This window comes from Orcinus orca, chromosome 6, assembly GCF_937001465.1.
Source record: "Orcinus orca chromosome 6, mOrcOrc1.1, whole genome shotgun sequence".
Classification (NCBI taxonomy): domain Eukaryota; kingdom Metazoa; phylum Chordata; class Mammalia; order Artiodactyla; family Delphinidae; genus Orcinus; species Orcinus orca.
Genome location: NC_064564.1, coordinates 64947877 through 64964349, shown reverse-complemented (window position 1 = coordinate 64964349; position 16473 = coordinate 64947877). Strand labels below are relative to the sequence as shown.

At 35.2% G+C, this 16473-nt stretch overlaps 1 protein-coding gene across 6 annotated transcripts in view; it reads left to right on the top strand.

The window, feature by feature from the left end:
* Nucleotides 1-16473, top strand: part of RIC1 (RIC1 homolog, RAB6A GEF complex partner 1) — a 136573-nt gene that overhangs the window by 87561 nt on the left and 32539 nt on the right. For 5 of the 6 annotated variants that reach the window (XM_004279111.3, XM_033404406.2, XM_033404408.2 and 2 more), the window contains 4 exons: nt 4760-4851; nt 9634-9722; nt 14865-15009; nt 15692-15740. In XM_004279111.3, the coding sequence (XP_004279159.1) occupies nt 4760-4851; nt 9634-9722; nt 14865-15009; nt 15692-15740 (375 nt within the window). The remainder of the gene's footprint in view (nt 1-4759; nt 4852-9633; nt 9723-14864; nt 15010-15691; nt 15741-16473) is intronic. The other variant, XM_033404407.2, reaches the window with a different exon arrangement.

Sequence of the window (16473 nt, the reverse complement as noted above, 5' to 3'; positions counted from 1 at the left end):
CATTGACTTCCCATTGTGGAAAATGACCATGTACTTCCCACTTCCCTGTTCCCCCACCCTGTCTGTAAGTTCTTCCCATCTTCCCAATATAGTTATTGTGATTTTGATTATGTTAGTATCCGTTTCATCTTGAATAAATTTCTCTTGGAGCCTTCTGGACGATTGCTTACTATACATACCTATTTAACACAGTTGCATTTTTAGGCTGTCCATCATTATCATCCTGTGGATTTCCTATATTCCTTTATTTTTAGATCCTTTCAGAGTTAATGGTTAATTAATATTTGATTCATTAATATATGAATTTGGTTGCTGTGACAGAGACCCAAAATAAGAATTTGGATTCACTGAAGGCTGTGTGGGCTTTGGTGGGTTTGGTTGACTGTGATCTTCATCATAGGGTGAGCTAACTGGGTTATTTCTTTTCCTCCCCACTCCGTATCCAGTGTCTGTTGGAGAAGAGTCCTGCAGTCTTTCTCAGAGAACATGTACCTGGCTGGCCCAGTATTTTGGGATTTGAGTTATGGAAGAGTTAGACTAGAGGGTCCAAATTCAGGATGTAAACTCCCATGTATCCCTATTTTTGGTGTGGTCTAGAGACCACTGAGATTTTTTTGTTTTTCTCTAAAGAAAAACTCCAGTTTTCTATTGGAGTGGAGGTGGGATATTTCTTAGCTGCTCAGACTGGGAGGTAGGCAGTGCCAGCTACTGATTAAACAGGCTTTAAACCAATCCTACTGCTTTTAGTTCAGCTTTTGAGAGACATTTAAATTCCAAGGCCTTTTGTGTACCTTATAATGTAAGTGTGGCTGTTTTTCAACATCATTACTGCTAGTTAAGGATTCTACTCATCCACTTGCTTCCCAGCGTCCAGAATTTTCTGATACCACCTCCTCTCCCATTCTTTGTCCTTGCCAACATATGCATTTTGAAAAAAATCTTTTCTGTTATAAAAGTTGGGGTTTTAAGAGTCAGAGAAGCTAAATATTCATGTTCAGTGTGTTTAATGGAAAGGATTTTAAGTTTTCAAGGGCATATTTTTCTATATGGTATCAGCTTTCTGTCTGATTTATTTCACTCAGCATAATGCCCTCAAGGTCCATCCATGCTGTTGCAAAAGGCAAGATTTCATTCTTCTTTATGGCTAAATAATATAGTTGACCCTTGAACAACATAGGTTTGAACTGTGCAGGTCCACCTACACCTGGGTTTTTTTCAGTAAATACATGCCACAGTACTCTACGATCTGAGATTGATTGAATCCACAGATGCGGAACCAAGGATATGGAGGGACAACTGTAAAGTTGTATGTGCCGGGGGTAGATGCCCCTGACCCCCATGTTGTAAGGGTCACCTGTATATTCCTGTGTGTGTGTACCAAATTTTCTTTATCCATTCATCCATCAGTGGGCCCTTAGATGTTTCCATATTTGGCTATTGTAAATAATGCTGCATTGAACATGGGAGTACAGTTATCTTTTTAAGTTAGTGTTTTCTTCTTCTTCTTCTATTTTTTTTTTTTTTTTGGATAAATACCCAGAAGTGGAATTGCTGGATTATATGGTTGTTCTAACTTTACTTTTTTTTTTTTTTTTTTTTTGAGGAAGTTCCATACTGTTTTCTCTAGTGGCATACCAATTTACATTCCCATCAACAGTGCACAAGGGTTCCCTTTTCTCCACATCCTCCCAACACTTATTATTTCTTGTCTTTTTGATAATAGCCATTCTGACAGGTATGAGGTGATACCTCATTGTGGTTTTGATTTGCATTTACCTGGTGTTAGTGATGCTGAGCATCTTGTCAGGTACTTTTTGGCTCTCTCTGTGTGTTCTTTGGAGAAATGTCTATGCAGATCATCTGCCCATTTTTTAATCAGAATTTTTTTGCTATTAAATGTGTGAGTTTTTAATATATTTTGGATACAATCTTTTCTCACATATATGATTTGCAAATATTTTCTCCCATTCAGTAGATTGCCTCTTCATTTTGTTGACATATGTTTGGAATTTAAATGTTTTTACTGAAAACAAAAATATTAGAGCTGGAAAGTGAGTGACTGATTTCTGAATATCAGCTTGTATTAGTATTTGGTTAAAGAAAGTTTTCTAGTAAATTAAGGATTTAAAATAATGAAAAGTAGACGAAACATTATTAAATAAGTTATAAGTAGAAAATATAAATTACAAGAAAACAATACATATCTATTACTGGTAATTGGGAAATACACTAATGCCGTATTTATATCAGACATTATTTAAGTGCTTTATAAAAATCCTGTTTGGCACTGCCTTCTTTTTTTTTTTTTTGGCTCTGCCGAGCGGTGATGTGGGATCTTAGTTCCCTGACCAGGGATCAAATCCACGCCCCCTGCAGTGGAAGCGTGGAGTCTTAACCACTGGACTGCCAAGGAAGTCCCCTGTTTGGCACTGTTCAATACAGTTAGCAAATGTATTAAAATATGTCAGATTATGCCACTCCTCTGCTCAGAACCCTTCAGTAGGACAAGATATTTAGGACAAAACCCGCTGAGGACAGCTAAAAGAGCTGGAGAAAAAATATTTTTTGAATGTGCTTAACGGCTTTGGAGAGCTAAAAAGACTGTAAAGAGCTAACAAGACTGGTTAGGGGAGGCCAGAGGCCCAGTGAGCTAAAAGCCCAGTGTTTGACATGACAATGAGCATGAACAAACAAGGCTGTATGCAACAACATGGATGAATCTCACAAACATGTTTAGTGGAAGCGGCTAGACACAAAAGAGTACATGCTCTGATTCTATCTTATATAAAATTGAAGGAAAACAAAAAACATAGGCAGCTCTGAATCAGTTCTGTGTGGACGCATGTTTAAGTGTTAATGGTTTAAAGGAAAAGAAGGAAGTGATTACTATGTAAGTCTGGATATTGTTTCTTTTGTGGTAAAGGTGAGGATAATATTGATCAGGAGTGACACTGTTGGGGGACTTGTGGGTACTGGTAATTCCTAGCCTGACTGGTAATTTCACAAGTGTTTACTTTGTGATATTATTGTGATGTACATTTTTGCTTTTGTATTTTTCTCTAATGTATTATAATTCATAATAGAAAGGGTTAAAAAAAACTAAAGACACTCCAAATGACTCCCCATATATGAATTGGAGAAAAAGCCAAAGTTCTTATGGTGACTTTCAAAGCCCTATAAATCTGGCCCCCTATTTCATCTGTTACCTCATTTATTCCTTCTCCTTCCCCCATTCCACTCCACTCCACTCCATCTGCACAGGCCTCTTTGATGTTCTTTGAACATGCCAGAAATGCTACTGTGACAGGGCCTTTCTACTGCTGTATCTCCGAAAGTACTTTCCTCAAGAGGCACCTTCATAGGGCAGACCTTTTAATATTACATCTTCACCCATATACTCTCTTCTCCTTAATTGTTTTATTATTTTTTTCTGTAACATTTACTAACCTCCCACGTGATACTGTACAGTTTTTTAAACTTGTCAGTCTCTTAACAAATGTAAAGCAGGGATATAGCTAGGGATTTTGGTATGTTTGAATATCTGCAGTATCCTTGGCACCTAGAGCAGTACCTGGTGAATAGTAGGCACCTGGAAAATTTTTGTTATAGAGATGAATAGACGAATTTCAGTCTAGGCAGCAGTCCAAAGAAATAATGCTCAATGCTGTCTTTGCCATTTTTGTTAACTAAAATAATGTCTAGTTTTATTATTAAAATTGAAGAATAAATAAAACTCCTACAAAAAAGCAAATATTCCATATTTAGATAGTAGATTCTATAGTTAGGAATTAAATAAAATCTATAGTATTATATTTCAAACAGTTTAATTATATTGGATCATCTAATTTTACTATCGTGATAATCCAGAAATAAAGTGCTGTATTGTAGTGTGCTCATTTTTTGTGCTTACTAAACAGTCATGATGACCTTTGCCTTAGAAATTTATGATCTAGGATGCCCTTGATTTGACAAATAAAAACAGACAAGGGAGCTGAATCTATTCTGTGTCTGTATTCAGAATTAAGTAGCATATAAAGCTTAATAATAATGTCATTCATTTATTGAAGCTTAACTTGTTGAATTCCAGGCATTGTATTAAGTGGGTTACTTGTATGTAAGTTCACATTTAATTTTCAAAACACTCTAAGAGGTAATTTACAGATAAGAAAACTGAAGCTTGGAAAGGTCAAATAATCATTTTAGCAAGTCGGGTAGATCTGAGATGTTATGTCAGGCTGCCAGATACCATGCTACTAACCACTGTACTATAAAGCAAAGGAGTAATAGAGAATAGTCAGCAATTGACAAATCATTAATCACTTCTAAAGGATAGATGAAATAAAATCGACCATTTTCGATTGATCAGAAAAGTTCAACACTATATGCTAGGTGACAAGAATAATAATAGTGAGCAAATTAGATGCAGTTTCTACCATTAAGAGGTTTACATTTTAATAGGAAAGTTGTCTTCATTTAATTTGAATTTACAGGTCAGATATCCATTTTTTAGTGTTTTATGAATAGATTAGCACTGGACTGAGCTCATTTGGGAATATGTATTGAACCAGTTAATGAAATTGAGGTTTTTAAGGGAGAAAATCCAGATGGTAGTTCTGATGGGATGTTTTCCTATCCAGATCAAACCATATAAAGAACCATATAAAGCCTTATAAAACTGTGTTCATTGAAGGAGAATTTTATTGATAAAAGTATATTTGGGGAACATGCTTTAAATCTTAACTATTTTTCTTAATTTTAGCAGCTTCATGGAGTTTGGCCACAAGATGTTGTTGATGGAACTTGTGTAGCAGTAAATAACAAGTATCGACTGATGGCGTTTGGTTGTGCGAGGTAATTGATACAGATGTCTGTATTTTAAGACTTACTGCCAAAAATAATGGGTTTTTTTTAAACCGTAAGATATTCTTATCACACTTACGAACTTTATTGTGCCTTTCATAATTTATGAATCAGCCTTAATATAAAATTTAAAAGCATTTTAATAGATTGAAGCAAACAAATCTAAGGGGCAGATTTTGGAGATTGGGTGTTTAAGTTTGTAAAAGTGAGCTTTTTTTCAGTGGTAGGAAATTGAGTCACAAGTTAACAAGATTAAATCAGTTAAAATTTAGGTTCTTTATTGTTTAAAAGAAGATCAGGAAGAATGTTTTCCTTTTTTGGAAACAGTCCTTTCTTTTTAAGACATCAGTGTTGACTTGCCTTTGAATTAGTGGGTGTGCCTTAGTTAACAAGCAAATTAAAAGCTTATACATAAAATCAATTTCTTGCTTTAATTCAAATAATTCAGGTTTTAGAAGTAAAATTGAATACAAATTATTCATTCAACAAATATATTTGTGTCTGCCATGTGCCAGGCACAATTCTAAGCACTTGGGATACATTAGAAAACAACAAATATACCTGACTTTTTTGAGCTTTATGTTTTAGCTCAAATAAAAAGATTATATCAGATGCTGAGAGTAATGCCTTAAAATGTGTATAGTGCTTTTTAGTCTTCAAAACTCTTTGTTAAATATAAAATTCCATTTTGACCTCAAAATGTGACTTAGTGGTTCTGTAGAACATAACATCTAATATTGTTTCCAGCTACATCAAGGTAAGTATCAAAGTATTTCTATCAGTATAAGTAATACACTGATAGTGTTATAAATCACTGCCTTCATTATACCGTCAATAATCTGTTTGTGAAGTAGGAAATCCTTATCCTCAACACATTGCTTCTCACTGAGGAGATAAATGTAGAAAGTAAATTTAACTTAGTGTAAGGAGAAAAGGAAAGCGTATTTTTCTTCATCATTATGGATTTGATTTGGTCACATTTTGTTTAGAATTTTTAAATCTATGTTCATGAGTACAGTTTGCTATAGTTTTTTTTTTTTTCTCTCTCCTGGTTAACCAAGGTTATGCTTGTCTCATAAGACAAGTTGAGGAAGGATTTCTCTCTTTCCCTTCTTTGTTCATCTTTGAATGTGTGGCTGAATTTGTCAGTGAAGCCACCTGAGCCTAGAATTTTCTTGATTACTAATTCAATTCAGTTTTAAAATAGACTGAAGAACATTTAGATTTTTTGTCTCTTAGTCATTTTGGCAGGTTGTGTTTTTCTAGGAATTGGTTTCTTTCATATACACTGTCAAACTTATTGGCATAGAGTTTATAATATCCTTTTTAACTTTCATATTGTAAAATAAAAACAAACAGGAAGGTGCATAATCCAGATATTCACAGTTTTACAAATAATTATAATACAAACATCCATCTTTTCACAACTCAGTCAAGAAATAGAACGTTGCCAGCCAATATAAGTTTTACTCCTGCCACTTCCTAATCATGACTCCCATCCCCCCCTTAACACTTAAAGGTAACCAATTGTGTCTTTCATGATAATCATTTCCATTTTTTTTTACAGTTTTACCACTCAAGTATGCATTCCTAAAAAGCATAATTTAGTTTTACCTAATTTTGAACTTTATATGAATAGAATCATATTCTATGTTTTGTGTCTTGATTCTTTCAGTCAACGTTGTGAATTCGTCCAGCTTATTTGCCAGTAACTGAAATCATTTATTTGGGATTGATTTATAAGTAGTGTTTTGGTGTATGAATATATCATACTTTGTCTGATTTCCTGTTAAAGGACATTTATATTATTTCTTGGTTTCCAAAAAAGGAGACATTCTCTTACATAAATGCATCATCTTTAGTCAAACACATGGGAAAATTAATGATAAATCCCCAATAAGATCTAATATTGAATTCATATTCATACTAACCCAGTTGTCACCAAATTTCCTTCATCTCTTGTTTTAATCAGAATCATTCAAAATTCATGAATTATATTTGGTTATTATTTCTCTTTAGTTACCTTTTGCCTATAAAAATCCTTGTATCTTTTTTCTTATTTTTATGACATTAACTTTTTTTTGAGTCTAGGTCAGTTGTTTACAGAATATCCTACATTCTAAATGTGTCTCATCGTTTTCTCATATTGGCATTTAATTAGTTTCTGTAACACCTGTTTGAATCTTGAAGGTGGTTCTTATTGAGCCAGTATAGTCAAATGAGTAGGAAGCTCACATCAGCATTTAGAGGAAACTGACAGAGACGGGAACAGTGGTAGGTGTGCAGTTCTACATCACCTACATTTAGGACTAGCACCCAGGGGTCTAGCAAGGCCAGATTTTAGAAGCCAGGATTCTAGCCCTTCTTCCAGGATAATGAAGGTGGAATCTTGGCCTTCAGCCTTTTAGTTACCTCAGTTTTCATGAGTTGGGAGAGGATCAGCCCTTCTTATGGCATGATCGTGGGTTGGGGTGAAAGTTTTGTGATTATAGCTATGTGACATAACTGACCTAGTGGCTTCTAGCCCTGATCTGCCAGCACTTACCAGGATTAATTGACTTGAACACCTCATTAGAGTTCTATAAGAAACCAGCTTTCTTTTAGGATGACCGTTTACAGCCTAATTCTTCCCCTTATATTTAAAGGTTTGATTAGATTCTGGTTAAACATTTTTGTCATAGGTGTTTTGTACTTCCTATGGCATCATGCAGCAATAACATTGAGTGGTCTCAGTATTGATGATGCTAAATTTGATTACTTACGGTGGTAATAGCCATATATATCTCTATTATAGAGAGATGTTTTTTGCTTTGAGATTAGTAAGTAGTGTCTTTTTAATGAAATATATTTTTCTTTTATGGTGGGCTTATGAGAAATGGAAAGAAAAATAATTTAAGTAATATAGGCATTATAAATACTTAAAACGTTAATTGTCAGTCTTTTGTAACTATTGACATAGCACCTACTTCTTATATTAGAAATATCTGGACTCCTCACTGACTTGTTAGAGTTCAGCAACCCAGAGTTAGCACTTGACAGTTGTTAGATGCAAAGCAAAAATAAGTAAATACCTGCTAGCCACTTAGTGCTGTCTTTCAGCAAGGTATCTAATTGGGCAGGTAGTCTGGATAGATATCTGTTCCAGGCATTTGGCTTCTAAGTTAGAGTAACAGATCAGATTTTTCTCTCCCACCTAAAATAGCCAAGAAAATGGACAAAAATATGAAACAAGTGTTTTGAATTCAAGACATAGGACATCAGGCAACAAAGGATAGTGATCCCTGAAAGATGAGAAACTAAATAAGAAAACTCTTCAACTGCCCCAGCTTCAATTACTTTGAGAGAATCTCCAGCACAAGGATAGAGAGACAGGGCCTGGCAGATTCCCTGGGTTGAGTGTATGGAAAGGAAATGAGAGTCTGGGAGACCAAAGCAGCTGGGGCTCACAGGCCAGACATCAGAGGAGAGAGTGGCACAAAGAGAGAACTCCAGAGAGCTGTAGAGGGTTTCTTTTGAGTATTGAACTGAAACATGGAAGACAAAAGACCCAAATCAAACATTACAGAAGAAAAGATTAATAAGCTTGAAGAACACAGCAAGAGAAATGATGCAAAATGAAACACAGAGAGAAAAAAAGAATTTAGAAACAGAGCATCAGTGAGCTGTGGGATAACTTCAAGTGGCCTATTATTGCAGGTATTTTATTTAGTCCCCATCCTGATCCTTGAGAAGAGTGGGGCTGGAAACTGGAAACTGGAAACTGATCAAAGCTGCTGTGAGGAGATCATCTAACTTCTCATACCTTGAAGGAGTACAGATAAGGGTCAGAACATTCTGGCAGTCATAAGCTAGTATCATCCTGATGTGTGCAAAAGCAGCCTTGGATTTAAATTATTTTTAAAACAACATTTATGTTAAATTTTCGATCTGAGAATGACTCTGTAAGCAGAAATGATATTTTTTGTGATTATTATAATTCAATTTTGAAATATAGCTTAGATGTAATATACAGATTCTTTGTTTTGGTTTCTGGCCCTTTGTAAGTTTGACCCTTGTAAAGATTTTTTAATGGAATAATGATACTTACCATATACATAAGAGTATGTATCATGTGTATACATACAAAAGATAATATAAGGTAAAAAATAACAAAATGAAGATTTCTGAAAGTTTCCAGTACTGCACTGATGTAACCCCCGTTTGTCTCTCTTCTTTAATATTCCCCTTTCTCCACCAGGGCAGTTACTAATCTGGAATCTGTGTACATTAGGTCCTTGTTGTATTTTTACCACAAATGTATTTAACTATGTTTTGAATGTTTTTCACAGTATAGAAACAGAATTATACTATTTATGTAGATATATAGATAGATGGGTGGGTAGATAGATATGCTGTCCATTTTAATGCACATGACAAAAATTCATTTTCAGTGCTATATGGTATACTACTATATAAATATACCACAGTTTCTCTTTCCTTTGTCTTATTGCTGGACATGCAGATTATTTCCATTTCTTTACACTTATTCCCAGTACTATAATGAACATTATACATGTCTCAAAGACAAGGATATTTCTGGGGTATATCTGTAGGTGAAATTGCTAGATTACAGAATATGCATTTGTTTAAATTTAAGAGATGACTGCAAATTATTTACAAAATGGTTTTATTCTAGTTTACACTCCTATCAGCAGAACATAATATTTCCCATAGTCATGTTTTTTTATATTTGTATTTGTCTCTTTACACTAAAAGTCTTTTTGATTTTTACAGTGGTTCTGTACAGGTTTATACAATAGATAACACCACTGGAGCCATGCTACTATCTCATAAACTAGAGTTAACAGCAAAACAATATCCTGGTGAGTCCTCTTCTTTTTTTTTTTTTTTCTTCTTAATTAAAGGTAATATGTGTAGTGAGGTTTTAAATTAAATGATGGAGGCCAAAGGCCAAATATTGTTAAAATATGTAACAATGTTCTCTCTGACCCAAGGATTTCTGTGTCACTAGAGGCTCCTGGGATATCTCTTCATTTAGTTTTCTCTATCCTCACTTAGTTTTAGCCCCTATATTCCTTGTCTGGGTTTTGCTTTAGACTCTTGCCTGATTTCATCGCCTCTTATTTTATGCCTTCCAATTCCATTTGTTCATTCAATGAGTAATTATTGAGTACATACTGTAGGCCAGACACTGTTCTAAATGCCGGTTACACAGCAGTAAACAAACCAGAAAATCTCTTTCTGAACCCCCTTAGTGACTGTTGATTGAATCCTGTCCACAGATGTAAGTCTAAAGTCTGTATCATTGGAAATGTTTTTGAATGAAACTAACAGAAAACCCAACTTACTATTGCTTAAACAAATAGGATTTATTTTCTGTAATAGCAAGAAATCCAAAGGTAAGCTGCTGTTGGCATTCATTTGGCCTTTCTGTCATGATCACAGGGTAGCTTCTGAGCTCCAAGCATTACTGCTGCATTTGAGTTAAGAGGAAAGGAGGAAAGAAAGCATCTATATGCTTTTTGATCAGGAAAGCAAAAAAGCTAGATTGAATTTGAGTTCTTCCAGAGAAGATTTCTGTTTGTTTCTTCCAATCACCTGGGAAAACTACATCAGTCTGGAACCCTTTGCATTATATTCTCTGTTTGAGATTTTTTTGAATCATACAAGTTACACAAATTACAGATCAGACTGAGGACTGGTTTCTGGTTGCAGATTCTCAGGGGAACTTCTTTATTTTCCATTCAATACCATGGACAAAAACAGGGAAGTGTTCCTTGCTATTTTTTCACCTTCCATGTGGTAGAGTTTATTTCTCATTCTCCCTTGTTCATGGAATCTTTGTAGTCCCAGCTTTACGTGGGTATCTTCTATTAGATTCCCTGCCTTGGCCAAGCTCTGAGCTTTATCTCCTGTTCCTCACATGCTGTGAGTCGTCAGATGTAAAAGTCAGGTCTCTAGGGTTTGGCAGAAAAATTCAGGGCAAGGGCACTTGGTACACTCACTTACCTCCCAGTATTTTTGGATATTTTGATGTGTTTAAGTATTCTGTTTAACATTTTAGTTGTTTCAGTGTGGAGAGTCATTCAAGGTGTCATTTCGCTATACTGCCAGAAACAGAAATTTGCTCCTTAAGTTTTTATCATTCTTACTGCATAGCCTTTAAAGGCTTGCATATATTTTTTTCTAAGGACACTTTTTGCTGCAACTGACAAGAATAGGGTGTTGTGTATTTTGATTGTGTTTTCTAACCCTTTTATCTGTTTAATTTTCTATCCATACTAATGTTGTGATGTGCATTACAGTAGTTACCAGCCACATGTGGCTGTTTAAATGAAACTAACTGACATTAAAGAAAATTAAAACTTTTCTCAGTTTCATAGTCACACCTAAATGTTGAATAGCCACATGTAGCTAGTGACTGTCTGTTAGACCAAGCAAATATAGAACATTTATCATCATTTCAGGAAGTTCTCCTCATTGCTTCTATTGATTGATTGACAGCACTGTATTGAATTTTTTAGATTGTTTCCTTTTCTCATGTTCTTGGAATGCCAATTCTCCCTTTGGTTATCTGCTAACTCTCACTCTTGCAGTTTTTCTTATGGGAGAGTGCTGCCTTCTTGAGTTACATAACTTTAGACTATAAAAACTGCTTAAAATGTCGGGAGACTTGTGCTGTCCTGCATCTTGAACACAGACAAGCTTCTGTGTATTTTTCTGGCTCCACTGGCTGATTTTTACAGGTGGCAGCACTGCAGGAGTCCTTATGTGATAACAGCGGCTTCCATTCTGATTCCCAGACTCACGCCAGCCTGAAACCCCTTTCTTGTCTTTGTATAGGATGTGAGACCCCAACTCCCTAGTCATTGCTAGGTCCCATTCCAACCTTCTGTCCCTATATTTCTAACCTTTTTCACCTCACCACTCCCCACTCTTCACACCTCCGCCCCTGGGCTGCCTTAATTCAAACACTAACCAAACTCACTTTCAGTTTTCTCCTTTCTTTCTTCAGAGTTCAGCTCTGTAACAGAAAGTCTGTGGATTACGTTTTACATTTTTCTCATTATGCAGGTTATCACAATCTATGTTTATGGTAGGTTACCAGCTAGATAAATTTTCCATATTCCTGCCACTTGAAGATTAGGTTAACTGTCATTAACATTTTATTGTATATCTCTACAACTAGATTTTAATGTGTATAATACTTGGAAAATAGATATGCATATTATGTACATATGTATATGTATGTTTACTTGGGATTAATAGGAATACTGTTTATAACCATTCTGTAAGCTTTGATTTGAGTTTGTATGTTTCTTCTTGGTTTGGTTTTAAATTTCGCTCTTAAATGTGTAAAGTATACTAATAAGATACGAGGTTTCTTATGCATGTTACCATTTATTTATTTGGTTATTTGTTTTGTTTTAGTTTCGTCATTTGATATGGCTTTATTGGGCATTTTTTTTTTCTATTTTGATAAGAATTTTTTTTTATTGGAGTAGAATTGCTTTACAATGTTGTGTTAGTTTCTCCTGTACAATGAAATGAATCAGCTATATGTATACATACACCCCCCCCACCTTGGTCCTCTCTCTCACCACCCCCATCCCACCCATCTTGGTTGTCACAGAGCACTGAGCTGAGCTCCCTGTGCTATACAGCAGGTTCCCACTAGCTATCTGTTTTACACATGGTAGTGTATTTATGTCAAACCTAATCTCCCAATTTGTCCCACCCTCCCTATCCCCTGCTGTGTCCACATGTCCGTTCTCTACGTCTCTGTCTCTATTCCTGCCCTGCAAATAGGTTCATCTGTACCATTTTTCTAGATTCCACATATATGCATTAATATACGATATTTGTTTTTCTCTCTCTGGTTTACTTCACTCTGTATGACAGACTCTAGGTCCATCCACATCTCTACAAATGATCCAATTTCGTTCCTTTTTATGGCTGAGTAATATGCCATTGTATGTATCTACCACATCTTCTTTATCCATTCATCTGTCATTAGACATTTAGGTTGTTTCCATATCCTGGCTATTGTAAATAGTACTGCAGTGAACATTGGGGTGCATGTGTCCTTTTGAATTATGATTTTCTCAGGGTATATGCCCAATAGTGGGATTGCTGGGTCATATAGTAGTTCTGTTTTTAATTTTTTAAGGAACCTCCATAGTGTTCTCCATAGTGGCTGTATCAATTTACATCCCACCAACAGTGCGAAAGGGTTCCCTTTTCTCCACACCCTCTCCAGCATTTGTTTGTAGATATTTTGATGTTGGCCATTCTGACAGGTGTGAGGTGATACCTCATTGTGGTTTTGATTTGCATTTCTCTAACGATTAGTGATGTTGAGCATCCTTTCATGTGTTTGTTGGCCATCTGTATATCTTCTTCGGAGAAATGTCTATTTAGAGCTTCTGCCCTTTTTTGGATTGGGTTGTTTGTTTTTTTGATATTGATCTGCATGAGCTGCTTATATATTTTGGAGATTAATCCTTTGTCAGTTGCTTGGTTTGCAAATATTTTCTCCCATTCTGAGGGTTGTCTTTTCATCTGGTTTATGGTTTCCTTTGGTGTGCAAAAGCTTTGAAGTTTCATTAGGTCCCATTTATTTATTTTTGTTTTTATTTTCATTACCCTAGGAGGTGGGTCAAAAAAGATCTTGTTGTGGTTTATGTCAAAGAGTATTTTTCCTGTGTTTTCCTCTAAGAGTTTTATAGTGTCTGGTCTTACATTTAGGTCTTTAATCCATTTTGAGTTTATTTTTGTGTATGGTGTTAAGGTAGTGTTCTAATTCCATTCTTTTGTATGTAGCTGTCCAGTTTCCCTGGCACCACTTATTGAAGAGGCTGTCTTTTCTCCATTGTATGTTCTTGCTGCCTTTGTCATAAATTAGGTGACAGTATGTGCATGGGTTTATCTCTGGGCTTTCTATCCTGTACCATTGATCTATATTTCTGTTTTTGTGCCAGTACCATACTGTCTTGATTACTCTAGCCTTGTAATATAGTTTGAAGTCAGAGAACCTGATTCCTCCAGATCTGTTTTTCTTTCTCAAGATTGCTTTGGCTATTCGGGGTCTTTTGTGTTTCCATACTATTTTTTATATACATAAATAATACAGTTATTCATATATCTGAATTATGGTGGGAAATGCTAATGTGAGGATTCAAACATAGGCAGAGGAAAAAAGTTTTACTTACTCTATTAACAAAGGCTGTCTTCTGTAGGCTAAAATCTGTATACAAGCCCTTTGTGGCAAAGGTACTTATAACAAAAATTTATTAATACTGCAGATGTAAAGAATTTTAATTTTAAAGAGGTGAAAGCTATAGATCTTTTGAATTGCTGATGGGAAATGCTGCTATGTTTCATTTAACTCTGCAGTAAAGAAACTTGGATTTTACTACACAATGAAATTTTCTCCTTTACTAATTATATATGAAGAACTATTATTAGTTAAAAGAAGATATAAGCGCCTATGGTACTGAGGCTGGAGTTTACCTACTTAATCCTAATGTAAGATTAAGCTTCGATTTATTTTAACTTGGATCTCTTTGATATTGCTGATGGAACATGGAGATCATGGTAAAATATTATTTTACATTTTAAAACACCCTCATACTTTGCAGAGTAGTTTGACATTCAGTGTTGAATCATTCAAGGGAAATATTATTCCCATCTTACAGAAACTGATTTGCCCAAATCCAAAGCCTTTTTAAGACTACACAGTTATAGTTATTTAAGCTAATAGTGGCCAGAAACGGTTTTTGGTTCATATAAATCACTTGGATACTGACTTTGTTCTGTTTAGATCGGGTCAAGGCTAATGACCATACTGATTTTAAATAGCCCTAAACGAACAGAATTCATCTCATTATTTGAAGCAGGCATGCCTTTCTGCTTGTTTCAACTTGAAGGTATAGGCTGTAAAAAATACTAAGTATTTATGAAGCAATCATTTATTTTTAACTCTTCTCACAATTTCTTAACAGACATTTGGAACAAAACAGGAGCTGTTAAATTGGTCAGATGGTCTCCTGACAATAGTGTTGTAATAGTGACCTGGGAATATGGAGGCCTTTCTTTATGGAGTGTATTTGGAGCTCAGCTGATTTGTACACTTGGAGGAGATTTTGCGTGAGTCAATAAAGAAATTTTAGATGAAATAACTCCGTTTTCTCCAAGACAATACACATACACAGAAACTTTGTTATACAGCTACCATTTTGCCTTGACTCTGAACCCAAAACAATTTGTAAGGTTCAGAATTAATGTATTCAGAATGTATTGTTTCCTCATACATCCATCCTCTTTCCATCCTCTTAAAACTGACCATTCAGTGAAAGTGCATTTATTTATTGAACCCCTATTGTGTATATGATAACATGTTAGATTCAAAGCTAAATCAGACATGAATCTGCCTTCAAGTAGCTTATTATCTAATAAGAGTGGTAAGCTATATACATAAATAACTAGTAGGAAATGAAAAATTACATTATCTCATTGGGTTAATGTAGGTTAACTCAGTGGGTTGATAGAACTGGGTTAATATCTCTGTCCACTTCATATACTACCCTGAACTTCAGTCCTGATATAATGAACACACCTTCCCAAACTGCATGACCCTGTTAAGAAGTTATTTAGTAACCGGAAGACTGTATCTCAGTGATATACCTAGGTGTATTAACCAGGAGTCTCATATTTCATACAGTATTGTGTATTTCTCATTCTAAGGAACAAAATCAGTTTTTTAAAATTAAAGCTAAATATTACATGCAATTAGAAGACTCTTCTTAATTAAGTTTCTATTGTGTTTCAGTTATAGGTCTGATGGTACCAAAAAAGATCCCCTTAAGATCAACTCTATGGTAAGTTCTTTCTATAAAATATTGATACAATGTGAAAAACTTGGTTTTTTCTTCTTCTTCTCTCATGTTGATCTGATAAAATTACAAAGCTATTCTAGTCTCAGCAGACTCTTATACAGTTCTTGCTTTGATAAAAGTATTATCTTTAAAAATCAGGAGGCTGCCCAGTTTTCAGTATTTGATTTTGGTTTTGTTTAGATGTGTCCAGCAAGCCCTGTCATCTCTGTGAACATAGTAACTGTTCAAATCAGGCCTTTGTTTTTCCAAAGCATACCTACATTTCTTATGTGACTCAATAGCACCCACTTCCCATGGCCTCCTTTCTTTTAACATAATGTGAAATGCTCATTGTGTCTTTTTCCTGGAAGACATGTGCTTGTACGTTATTTGAGCATATTTAAAATTTTTTCCATAGATGTATGTCAAAAGAATTGTAGTCCCTGTTGTAACAATATTTTTACTATCAATTTTCAAGAGTTTCTGTAGAAAGCAGTGAGGTGTAACCCCTGTCTTTACATACAAACATTTTCTTTCTATAGCCCTCTGTGTACCATCTTTGAGGAATTAGTGGCTGTGAGGCTTATCACTACCTTTCTCTGCTGCTCCACAGAGGAAGGCATTTTCTGATCATGGGTTTCTCGAAGAATTAAGACCACCATGGTTGCCTTCAGTAGGGGTTCCCAACCTTTCACCACCAAGGATCCCATTTGATGGCTCTCCTCACCTCCATATT